This window comes from Hyperoodon ampullatus (assembly GCF_949752795.1).
Source record: "Hyperoodon ampullatus genome assembly, chromosome: 4".
Classification (NCBI taxonomy): domain Eukaryota; kingdom Metazoa; phylum Chordata; class Mammalia; order Artiodactyla; family Ziphiidae; genus Hyperoodon; species Hyperoodon ampullatus.
This window is the reverse complement of record NC_136917.1, coordinates 1,610,079-1,623,225: the sequence shown is the minus strand read 5'-3', so window position 1 is coordinate 1,623,225 and position 13,147 is coordinate 1,610,079. Positions and strand designations below refer to the sequence as shown.

The 13,147-nt window shown below is 45.3% G+C and overlaps 1 protein-coding gene across 1 annotated transcript in view; it reads right to left on the bottom strand.

The window, feature by feature from the left end:
* Positions 1 to 205: 205 nt before the first annotated feature.
* Positions 206 to 13,147, bottom strand: part of RASGEF1C (RasGEF domain family member 1C) — a gene marked incomplete at both ends in the record, with an annotated part of 31,860 nt that continues 18,918 nt past the window's right edge. Inside the window, 4 exons of the mRNA XM_079703340.1 lie at positions 206 to 230; positions 727 to 799; positions 8,914 to 9,037; positions 11,069 to 11,164. Of these exons, the coding sequence (XP_079559466.1) occupies positions 206 to 230; positions 727 to 799; positions 8,914 to 9,037; positions 11,069 to 11,164 (318 nt within the window). The remainder of the gene's footprint in view (positions 231 to 726; positions 800 to 8,913; positions 9,038 to 11,068; positions 11,165 to 13,147) is intronic.

The following is a 13,147-nucleotide window of genomic DNA, read 5'->3' as shown; positions in this document are numbered from 1 at the left end:
GAGGTTCCACAAAAGGTGGAGAAAGGTCTCCTGTGCTGTGTGGTCACTGTGATGGGCAGCAGGCCACAGCGTCACGGTTTGCAAAGCAGCGAGGCACCAATGCCTCCTCCTCCCACTGGGCTGGCTGGGGCAGGGCGGCAGAAGGCTTCTGCTGGCTTCCTCTCCTCCTCCTCCTACCCTTTCTCCTCCTCCAGCTCAGTGCTTTTCACGTCTTCCCCAGAATAGAAGACCTGCAGATTTAAACATGCCAAGCGAGGGTGGTGAGAGCCTGCTGGCCCGGCCCGTGGTTATAATCCCGTCCAGCCCCCCACCCCACAGGGGCATGTGCAATCCTCTTGGCTCAGTCCTTAGAGCCCGCTGCTGCGCATCATTTCCAACCTCCGCTCGGCTGTGTTAAGAGGCCGAACAAGCAGGAGGTGGCGTGTGTCTCACTTTCTGGCATAAGAGTATGGACTGGGGTTGCAGGTCCTGGGGTACACCTCTCAACTGCCCATGGGGCAGCCTCCAGTCATGGGGGATCGTGGTTCCAGCCTCTTCTCCCTACCCCAGCGCTTAAGTTCCTCCCCCACCTCTAAGACCCTGGTCTGACCTGCCCCCTCCCCATGGAGGGGCTCCCAGGAAGCTGACAACCGGGTGTAGATGAAGTCCCTCTACTCTGTCTTGGTCCCAAGCGCCCACCCGCTCCCTCCACCTGCCTCCCACACTTGTCCTGGCACAGAGACTCACCTTAGAGATTTCCACCTCTCTTTTTCTGTTTGGTTCTCTGGACTCTCACTTTCATAAGAAGCCAAATAAAGACCTAGTCAGAAAATGAAGTGACATTATGCATTTATGAGCCAGGACAATAACCTCTTCTACACCCAGAGTCTCACCTGCTTTTTGTTTTTAAATTAAATTGTTGTTGGGAGGTAACTGTAGATTCACAAGCAATTGTAAGAAATAATACAGGGATATCCGTGTATCTTTTACCCAGTTTCCCCCAATGGTAACCACTTGCTAGACTATAGGACAGGATCATCACCAGGATTTTGGCGCCGACACAGTCAAGATATAGAACATTTCATCACAAGGATCCCTCATGCTACCCTTTTATAGCCACACACACTTCCCTCCCATCCCCACACCTCTCTTAACCCCTGGCCACTACTAATCTGTTCCCTGTGTCTGCATTTTGTCATTTCAAGAATGTGATATAAATGGAATCACACAGTATGTAACGTTTTGGGATTGACTCTTTTCACACTGTAATTCTCTAGAGATTCATCCATGCTGTAGTGTGTATCAGTGTGGTTCATTCCATTTTGTTGCTGAATCGTATTCCATACCATACTTTGTTTAACCATTCACCCACTGAAAGACATCTGTATGGTTTCCAGTGTTTGGCTGTGACAAATTAAGCTTCTGTAAACATTGGTGTATGAGTTTTTGTGCAAACATGTAAATTCATTTCTCTGGAATAAATATATGCCCAAGAGTGTAATTGCTGAGTCACATAGTAGTTGCATACTTAGTTTTATAAGAAACTCTTTGTCTGGTTCTACATCTTGAAGATTTTCTCTTGCTTCTTTTTTTCTAAAAGTTTTATAGTTTTACATTTTACATTCAAGCCTGTGATCCATTTTGAGTTAATTTTTGCATAAGTGTGAGACTTAGGTTGAAGTTCATTTCTTGTCCTATGGATGTCTAAATGCACCTGCACCATTTGTTGCAATGACTATCTCTCCTCCACTGAATTGCTTTTGCACCTTTGTCAAGAATCACTGTGGAGAAAGGACAGCCTCTTCAATAAGTGGTGCTGGGAAAACTGGACAGGGACATGTAAAAGTATGAGATTAGATCATTCCCTAACACCATACACAAAAATAAGCTCAAAATGGATTAAAGACCTAAATGTAAGGCCAGAAACTATCAAACTCTTAGAGGAAAACATAGGTAGAACACTCTATGACATAAATCACAGCAAGATCCTTTTGGACCCACCTCCTAGAGAAATGGAACTAAAAACAAAGATAAACAAATGGGACCTAATGAAACTTCAAAGCTTTTGCACAGCAAAGGAAACCATAAACAAGACCAAAAGACAACCCTCAGAATGGGAGAAAATATTTGCAAATGAAGCAACTGACAAAGGATTAATCTCCAAAATTTATAAACAGCTCATGCAGCTCAATAGCAAAAAAACAAACAACCCAATCCAAAAATGGGCAGAAGACTTAAATAGGCATTTCTCCAAAGAAGATATACAGACTGCCAACAAACACATGAAAGAATGCTCAACATCATTAATCATTAGAGAAATGCAAATCAAAACTACAATGAGATATCATCTCACACCAGTCAGAATGGCCATCATCAAGAAATCTAGAAACAATAAATGCTGGAGAGGGTGTGGAGAAAAGGGAACACTCTTGCACTGCTGGTGGGAATGTGAATTGGTACAGCCACTATGGAGAACAGTATGGAGGTTCCTTAAAAAACTAAAAATAGAACTACCATATGACCCAGCAATCCCACTACTAGGCATATACCCTGAGAAAACCATAATTCAAAAAGAGACATGTACCAAAATGTTCATTGCAGCTCTATTCACAATAGCCCAGAGCTGGAAACAACCTAAGTGTCCATCATCAGATGAATGGATAAAGAAGATGTGGCACATATATACAATGGAATATTACTCAGCCATAAAAAGGAACGAAACTGAGCTATTTGTAATGAGGTGGATAGACCTAGAGTCTGTCATACAGAGTGAAGTAAGTCAGAAAGAGAAAGACAAATACCGTATGCTAACACATATATATGGAATTAAAAAAAAAAATGTCATGAAGAACCTAGGGGTAAAACGGGAATAAAGACACAGACCTACTTGAGAACGGACTTGAGGATATGGGGAGGGTGAAGGGTAAGCTGTGACAAAGCGAAAGAGAGGCATGGACATATATACACTACCAAACGTAAGGTAGATAGATAGTGGGAAGCAGCCGCAGAGCACAGGGAGATCAGCTCGGTGCTTTGTGACCGCCTGGAGGGGTGGGATAGGGAGGGTGGGAGGGAGGGAGACGCAATAGGGAAGGGATGTGGGAACAGATGTGTATGTATGACTGATTCACTTTGTTATAAAGCAGAAACTAATAAAAAAAATGTAAAAATAATAATTACTCAAAAAAAAAAAAAAGAATCACTGTGGGGGGCTTTCCTGGTGGCGCAATGGTTGAGAGTCCATCTGCTGATGCAGGGGACGTGGGTTCGTGCCCCGGTCTGGGAGGATACCACGTGCCGTGGAGCAGCTGGGCCCGTGAGCCACGGCCGCTGAGCCTGCGCGTCCAGAGCCTGTGCTCCGCAACGGGAGAGACCACAACAGTGAGAGGCCCGCATACCACAAAAAAAAAAAAAAAAAAGAATCACTGTGGGTATCTTTATGGGTCCTCTATTCTGTTACATTGATCTATGTGTCTGCAAACACCACACTGTCTTGAATACTGTAGCTCTTCAAGCTATATTGGCTTTAATATTGGGTAGAGTGATTCCTCCTATTTCATTCTTCTTTTCAAAATTGTTTCAGCTATTTTAGTTCCTTTGCATTTTTATATAAACTTTAGAATAATCTTGTCTGTATCTATAAAAACTCTTCCTGGAATTCTGATAGGAATTGCATTAAATCTGTCCTGAAATTTGGAAAGGAGAACTGATATCTTTGCTGTGTTAGAGTCTTCCAATTTATGAATGTCATGTCTCTCCATTTATTTAGATCTTCTTTGATTTCTTTCATCAGCATTGTGTAGTTTTTAGCATACAAATTCTATACATCTTGTGTTAGATTTATACCTAAGCATTTCTTTTTTGATTGATTGTAAATGGTATTGTATACTTAATTTCAGTGAACTCATATTCATTGTGAGTACATGGAAATAAAATGATTTTTGCTTGTTTATTTTGTATTCTGTGATGCTTGCTGAACTCATTTTGTTCTAGGAGTTTTTATGGACCCCTTGGGATTTTTTACATCTTCTGCAAATAGGGGCAGTGTTAATTCCTTTCTGATATGTATGCCTTTTATTCCTTTTCTTGCCTTATTGCACTGACTAGGTCTTCCACCAATGTTGAATAAGAGTTGTGAGAGTAGACATCCTTGAGTTGTTACCAATCTTAGTGGGAAAGCATTCCATCTTTCACCATTAAATATGATGTTAGCTGAAGGGTTTTTGTAGATGCAATTTATCAAGTTGGTAAATTCCCTTCTATTCTTATTTTCCTGAGAGTTTTTACCATGCACGGGTGTTGAAATTTGTCAAATGCTTTTTCTCCACTGATTGACACAATCTAGTTTTTTTTTGTTCTTTGGCCTGTTAATATGGTGGATTATATTGGCTGATTTTCAAGTATTGAATAGCCTTGCATTTCTGGAATAAGGCCACTCGGTCATGATATATGATTATCTTTATATTTTGCTGAATTATACTTGCTAATATTTTCTTAAGGATTTTTTGCATCTATATTCATGAGGGATTATCTGGGTAGGGTGTATTATCTGTACTGTCTTTGTCCAGTTTTGATATCATGATAATACTAGCTTCATAAAATAAACTAGGAAGTTCCCTCCTCTTCTTTTTTTCTGAAGGAGATTGTGCAAAGTTGGTGTTACTTCATTAAATATTTGGTAGAATTCTCTAGTGTAACTATCTGGGCTCAGACATTTCATTTTGGGATGTTTTTAAATGAAAAATTCAATTTCCCTAATAGCTATAGGGCTACTCAAATTATCTATTTTATGTTGAGTTGTGGCAGTTCGTGTTTTTTGAAGAATTGGTCCATTTCATCTAAATTGTTAAATTTACATGCATAGAGTTGTTCATAGTATTTTCTTACAAGTCTTTTGATGTTGGCAGAGTCTGTAGTGATACCCTGTTTCATTCCCGATACTAGTAGTTTCTGTCTTCTCTTTTTCTTTGTCAAGAAGTTCTTTGCTAGAGGATGGAAATTTTATTGTGCTTTTCAAAGAACCAGCTCTTCAATTAACTTTCAAAAATTGTTCTGTTTTCTGTTTCATCGATTTCTGCTCTCTTGTGCTCTTATTTCCTTCCTTCTGCTGACTTTTGGTTTATTTTGCTCCTCTTTTTCTAGGTTCTGGGGGTGGGAACTTAGATGATTGATTTGAGGTGTTTCCTTTTTTTCTAATGTATGCATTACATGCTGTAAAATTCCCTCTCAGCCCTGCTTTAGCTACACCCTGCACACTTTGATAGCATTTCCATTTAGTTCAATTTTTAAAAAAATTTCCTTGAGACTTCTTAACTCATGGATTATTTAGAATTGTGTTGTTTAGATTATAAGTGTTTGGAGATTTTCCTGTTATCTTATGTTATTGATTTCTAGCTTGATTCCATTGTGATCACATGCTGTGAACACATGCTGTATGGTTTCAATTACTTTAATTTGTTGCACTTAGGATACAGTCTATCTTGGTATATGTTCGTGGGCAAATGAAAAAAATGTGTATTCTGCTGTAGTTGTATGGAGTGTTCTATAAATGTCTATTAGATCCTATTGTTTGATGGTATTGGTGAGTTCTGCTATGTCTTTGCTGATTTTCTGTCTAGTTGTTATATTAATTGTTAAGGGAGGGTGTTGAAATCTCCAAACTATAATGGTGGATCTATTTATTTCTCCTTTCAGTTCTATTGGGTTTTGCTTCATAAATATTGCAACTCTGTTGTTTGGTAGATACACATTTAGTATTGCTATATCATCTTGGGAGACTGACAATTTTGTCATTACATAATGTCCCTCTCTGACTCTGGAAATTTTCTTTCCTCTGAAGTATACTTTATCTGATATTATTATTGCCATTTCTGCTTTCTTTTGATTAAGTGTCCCCATCCGTTTACTTTTTAACCTGGCTACATCATTATATTTGAAATGAGTTTCATGTAGGCAGCATATAGTTAGGTCACATTTTTAATTTACTCTGCCAGTCTCTGTCTTTTACTTGGTGCATTTGGACCACTTACATTCAATATAAGTATTGATATGTTAGAGCTTAAGTCTGCCTATTTATTTATTATTTTCTATTTGGTCTGTGTTTTGTTTTTCTTCTCTTTCTGTGGGTTACCTGAACAGTTTTTAGAATTCCATTTTGACTTATCTACAGTAAATTCCTAAAGGATATTTTCACTGGATATAGAATTATGGGTTGGCAGTTGTTTTCTTTCAGCACTTGAAAAATGTGTCACTGCCTCTGGCTATGGTTTCTGATGGGGAACCTGATGTTATTTGAATTGTTTTTCTCCTATAGGTAAAGTATCATTTCTCTCTCAGTGCTTTCAAGATTTGTTTCTTTTTCTTTAGTTGCCAGAAGTTTGACTATGATGAGTCTTGGTATGGGTTTCTTTGGGTTTATCCTGTTTGGGATTCACTCAGCTCCTTCAATCTGTAGGTTTATGTCTTTTCTACATTTGGGAAATTTCCAGGCATTACTTCTTCAAGTAGTTTTCAACCATACCCAATTTGTCCTCTTCTTCCCAGACTCTGATGACATGGGTGTTAGATGTTTTGTTATAGTCCCACTGGTCCCTGGGGCTCTGGTACAGTCTCTATTTTTCTCTGTTGTTCAGATTGTAAAATTTCTATTGTTTTATCTTCCAGCTCACTGATTCTTTCCTCTGTCTTCTCCATTATGCTGTTGAACCCATCCGTTCAGTTTTTTATTTTAGTTATTGCACTTTTCAGTTCTAAAATTTCCATTTGGTTCTTCCTTATATCTCCTGTTTCTCTGCTGAGATTTTCTATATTTTCACTTGCTTCAGGGAGCCTGAGACTGACTGGATTGCCAGCATGCCCTGTCAGGGGAGGTCTGGTGGAGCTGAGGGCAGGGCCAGGCTTTTGTCAGAGGCTTTTACCATCCCAGTTGGGGCCCAATACATCTTAGGTCCCTTCTCTTGAATTTATCAGCTCTTTTGGGGGGGGGGTAGGGGGAAGGATAGGAAGAAGAGAAGGTCAAAAAGGAAGGTGCTTCTCTCTAAGGGTATTCCAGAAGGGCAGGGATTTTATTTGCAAGTTCATAGCTGTCTGTCTGACTGGCACACAGCAGACTCTCTAGAAGTATTGTTGACTGAAGGAGTGAATGAAATGCCCCCACCCCACCTCTGCCCTTCCTGCCTCTAGACTCTCCCCACCTCTCTCCTAATGTGCCTTTGACACAATGTGCCTATTGCCCAAGTTCCGCTGGGTAATGACAACAGTCATCATAATAACTAGTGTAGTAGGTTGAATAATGGGTCCCAGAGATATTTAGGTCCTAATCCCCTGAATATGCCCTTTTGGGACTTTGCAGATGTGATTTAGTTAAGGATCTGGAGATGAGGAGATTATCTGGGTGGGCCCTAAATGCCATCACAGGTGTCCTTATAAGAGAGAAAGGGGAAGACGACTACAGAAGGCAATATGATGGTGGAAGCAGAGGCTGGAGTAATGTACCCTGAAGATGGAAGAAGGGACCACAAGCCAAGGAATTCAGGCAGCCATTAGAAGTCATAAAAGGCCAGGAAATGGATTCTCCCACCAGAGCCTCCAGAAATAACCAGCTCTGCCAACACCTCTATTTTAGCCCAGTGGAACTGATTTCAGACTTGCTAACTTCTGTAATCATAAGAGGATAAATTTATGTTGTTCTGAGGCACTAAATTTGTGGTGATTTGCCACAGCACCAATAAGAAACTACTACAACTAGTATTGATTGAGTGCAGTCCTGTGGGCTTTGCTTGTGTCACATCAGTTAATTCTCACCATGGCCCTGGGAAGTAGCTTCTCTCATTACCTCATTACCTACCCTTTATAGATGCAGTAGGTGAGGCTTAGAGAGGGTGAGAAAGCTGCCCACGGTAACACAGCTTCTGCGGTGGGAGCAGCCAGGCTGGTTTATCCATCAGGCTGCTGAGCTTCTCATGTATGGGGGGTAGGGGAGACTCCAGATATGGATGAGACCCCCCAAAATTACTGGCTCCAAAATATAAAAAATAAAATGGCAAAATTGAAAGTATTAACGATTCAGAAGCAAGTCATTAAAAAGTCCTTCCCCCTAATTTTTTATTTTTGGCAGAATATGGTTTCCTGAGCATGGGTATGGGTCCCTGTGTAAAATGCCTGCCATGACAAGGAGCCAGGCCTCCTGTGTGCTGAGCAGGGTTCTCCCAGGGTGGTACCAGGGCATCCTGCGTCCAGCGAGCACCTAACCATGGGGCCACTCTGCTTCCCACAGGGCCCATCAACTCAGCCAGATGACTGTTTGCTTCTCCAGCACTTTCTCTTCAGGAGGAGGGAGCTCCAGGAGTATGCTCATTTAGCAAATTCATAAGCAAATCTGTTGTGTCTGACAAATGATCGGATGGAAATACTGACTATTTAAGGGGACAGACATCAACAGTGCTCTGGAGAAAGGATGCCTCATTTCATGCTGGTGTGTATTACACATGAACACACACACATACACAGGTACACACTCACACACGCAAACATGCGCATGCACACACCAGTTGTGGAAAGACCCACGGTCAGCCTAGTGCTTTGCCACCCCCACATGAGCCCTGGAAGGGCTGTTTTTATCATCATGCCCACTTTCCTGATGAGGAAATTAGGGTCAGACATTGTTCAGATTTACAATGTCCAATGACATCTAAACTGTGCCCGGGGGAAGCCTGGCCTTGGGGGCCCAACCTGCAGCTCCTCGGGCCCTGTCCTGTGCTCTAGGGGTAGCAACTCTTCAGTGGGGGATGCAGACTTCCCTGCTTCCTCGCAGACCTAGCACACATGGGCGTGGTGCACCCCTGCTCAGAGCAGGGGCCCTGAATGGTGATGTGACCAAGAGACCACCCACGAGTTCTGTGGCTGGGGGTCAGGGAGGCCATGGGGCCACCTTACCATCCTCGCTGAAGATGGAAGCAGTGTGCAGGTAGTGGGTGATGCTGGGGTCTTGCTCGAAGGGACACTCCACTTGTTTCCATGTGATGAACTCTCCTACTTGCTTGGCCAGCTCCAGAAATTTCTGCCAGGGACACAGAGACACAAAACGATGCACCCTGAGTGCCTGGAGGTCACCTGTGACAGTGGGGCCGGCCCTGGCCCAGTGTTTCTCGTCATCCCCAGTGAGGCCTGCCTCTAGGGTGGGCAAGATGGGACATGGGGCAGAAAAATGACGGAATTACCCATCAGGAAATCTGGACGTTTGTCACATCTCTTCATTTTCTCTGAAGAATTTGCTACGCCCAGCACCTAGGATTCACCTGTCCCCCTTGTCATGGCGAGAGAGCAGCTTTGGGCTATGTCATCAGCAGGCAGTGCATTTAGCTAGAGGTGACTATTACTTTAGTTTCGTTCTGTTTATCTTTGTGATTATCCCAACTAATGGCAAGCGATACATCCCTACTTACAGCAAGTTAGTTTACGTAGAGAATGAGACAAATACATTTAAATAAATGTATTTAAGTAAAATTTAGTTCATTTAAGTAGAATTTTAATTGAGTAAAGTTTAAGTACATTTATTTAAGATTTTAAAAACTGCTAACTTAAAGCAGGATTTTAAGTACAAAGCTGTGACTGGGTAAGAACCCCACTCTGTGGCATTCTTTGATCAGCCTTGGTGTCTGCGCCCAGTCCCCCCTGCCCATGCCCCGGGACCTGGGGCCACATGACTACCCTGCCTTCTTGCCTCTCACTGCTCCCCCGCCCATCCTTCCGCCCAGGCCTTGATTCTGAGGACCAGTTCAAGAAAGGCAAGAGACAGAGTGTGCATTGATATCACCTGGAGAGTGAGCTCCCAGGCCCCCTTGGCCTCTCCAGTCTCTCCCAAGCCCAGCCTCTTCCATGTCGCCTCCAGCCTGGACTGCCCCCTGGGATGCAGAGCCCAGGCATCCTGCTGGACTGGGCTTCCTCCAGCTATGCCGGCCCCTAGGGGTAACCAGGCCTGTGGGCAGCATGTGACGGTCTGCTGGGGTGTCCATGTGAGGCCCCACAGCAGAGGCAGCTCCAGGCCAAAGGGCCCAGGCATTCACTGTGGGCCCTGTCAGCAGGAGACACGTGCAGAGCCTTTGGCGGGCCATGCGGCATGTCCACTCCTCCTAGCCGCTCTGTGTGGTCATGGTGGCAGCCCTGTTTCACAGAGGGAGAGACTGAGGCTTGGACTGAGCGAGGGGCTGGCCCAGGACTGCTGCCCCTTGGAGTTGGAGGCTGAGTGGGCCAAGCACTAGGGGAGGGCTGGCCCTCTCGCAGGAGAAGAGCCCCTTCTTTCCTGTGGATTGGGGGGTACCACTGCTCATGGCAGGCTCTGTCTGACTCAGTGACCGTCTGCTGTCACTGTCCTGTGCCCTTGAGGCTCCTAGGCCCCATTCCTCCCCCTCCCCACGCCTAGCCCACCAGCCACTTCGAGACGTACATGCTGGGTAAGCCTGTATGTGGGGTCGAGACATGGAGTGGATCAGCCTGGCCTTGCTTCTAAAGAGCTTGGGGACTTGGGTGCTGTGACTGAGGGCTAATAGCCCACTGTAGAAGGGGCCTCTCTCCTCCTGTGAGGTCAAGGGGAACTTCCTGGAGGAGGGAACATTTGAGCTGAGAGTGATGAGTGTCTGCAGAGGGAGAGGAAGTCTTTCTCTCCTTCCCACTCTGCCTGACACTTCCTCCTGTTGCTAAGGGCTCCTCCTTTGGGAGGCCTCTCCTGACCGTGAACTGTGCCCCTGTGCAGCTCCCGTCACAGCACCACATCGGTTGTCACAGTGGGTCTGCTGGGCTGTCTTTCTCGCCAGCCTGGTGCTCCTTAAGGACTGAAAATGATGCTACTTCACCTGTGCTGGACACGAGGCCTACACAGAGTGGGGGTCAATGCCTTCATGAGCCTCAGTCTCTTCCTATGGAAGATGTGGGGAGACCCCAATCATCCCACTCTGATGTTGGCTGCAAACTGCTGCACTCTGCCTCGGAGTCCTCCTTTAATGCAACCATTCAGGGCCAGAACTCCTGCTCTGGGAGCTTTTATCAGCCTGCTTAACCAGGTGGCAGGCCCTCCAAGGCCCCTGGACCCTACCTCAAAGTTGACGTGTCCATTGGGGAGGCGGTTGGCACAGCCTTCGTTCAGGAAGTAGATGTCTTTGATGAGCAGGCTGAAGAAAGGGATGACGATCTGGAAGGGAGAGGGTGCAGGTCAGCCCTCAGTGGGCCTCCCCACCGTGGCTGCATCAGAGAGAGGCAGCCTTGCCAGCAGCCACCTGCCCCAGGGACCTCAGATACAACACCAGGATGCAGAAGGCGGGAGAGACTTCCCACCTGGGCAAGGCTGGCCAGCCTCAGGGCTTCATGGGCCATAGGCTACTTAGTACGTACCATGGGGAGCAATGTGGAAACCACAAAGAAAGGAGGCACAAACTGGGGCCAGACCGTTTCTTCCCAGGTCCCACCAGACCCCAGTGCAGTGCTGATTGAGCTCCTACTGTATACAATGCCATTCCCCCTCCTATTGGGGCTGGGTGAAAGATGCATAGTTTCAGTGACCTTTGAACGTTTCTCCCATCGTCTGTTGGGAAAGGCCAGTGGGAGCTTCTCCCCACAGTCCAGGGGTCCACAGACTTAGGTCTCCTGACTCATGTGCCCCAGGAGGAATGGAGTGTGCCGAGCACACTGTTAAATATAAAATAAAAATTTTAGAGAAGAATAAATATACTGAAATAGAAAAAAAATTTTTTTTTAAAGTTTTGGTTTTATGAATCAAAAAATATGCTAATGGAATGTGAATTATCTGCTTTGAAATTCTGTGGCCTCTTTTAAAAATAGACATTTAACAATTTGTTCTATGTCTTTCTTGATGTTAAAGATCTGATCCTGCTACACTATGGTAAGGCTGAAAGCATCCCTAACTCTGGTTCCTGAAGGGACAGGCTTGTGCGCTCAGCCTGAGAAGGATGGGGTCTCTGTGTTTCACTGTCAGATGTCTTGTTTCTCCCTCCTTGTTCCATACCTGCTAACCCCTAGAGAAAGGAGTCCAACTGGTAACAGCTCAGACTACTCTTGGGGAACCAGCTGGGTCTACCTTGTGTTGTGGGTTGAACCGTGTCCCTCAAAAAGTTATGTTCAAGGACTTCCCTGGTGGTGCAGTGGTTAAGAATCCTCCTGCCAATGCAGGGGACACAGGTTCGATCCCTGGTCCGGGAAGATCCCACATGATGTGGAGCAACTAAGCCCGTGCGCCACAACTACTGAGCCTGTGCTCTAGAGCCTGCAAGCCACAACTGCTGAAGCCTACTGAAGCCAACTGCTACAACTACTGAAGCCCACGGGCCTAGAGCCCGTGCTCCACCACAAGAGAAGCCCGCGCACCACAGTGAAGAGTAGCCCCCACTCGCCACAACTAGAGGAAGCCCGTGCGCAGCAACGAAGACCCAATGCAGCCAACAATAGAAAGAAAAAAAAAGTTATGTTCATGTCCTAAACCCCCCAGTGCCTATGAATGGGAACTTATTTGGAGATAGGGTCTTTGCTATGGATGGAATCAAATGGAGATGAGGTCACATGGATTATGTGGGCTGGTATTTTAATAAAAAGAGGGAAATTTGGACACACACTGGGAAGGTAGTCATGTGACAACAGAGACAGAGATGGGAGTGATGTGGCCACTAGCCAAGGAGTGCCTATGGCCATCAGAAGCTGGAAGAGGCAAAGAAGAATCCTCCCCTAGAGCCTTTGGAGGGAGCATGGCCCTTTCAACCTTGATTTTGGCCTCTGGCCTCCAGAACTGTAAGAGAATACATTTCTGCTGTTCTAAGCTACCTAGTTTATGTGCTTTGTTATGCCAGCCCAGGAAACTAACACATCTGCTCTGCCCTTAGGCTCCAGAGCTGGGCACATGTGGCCAGGCCAGCTAGGGCCGGCTTCCAGCCCATCACCCTTAGGACCGGGCACCAGGCCCTGACACTTCTGGCACAGGGACTGCCTAGGTCATTCCCCATCCAAGCTGACAAGGGCTTTGACGCGAGGACCTGGGCACTGACCACTCGGCACAGCATAGAAGCATGGATGGCTCAGCTGGGCAGGGAAGATGGGGAAACCAAGGTCCATAGAGTGGCAGGGCCTGGCACAGGTCATCCAGCTAGTGATCACCAGGGCCAGGACC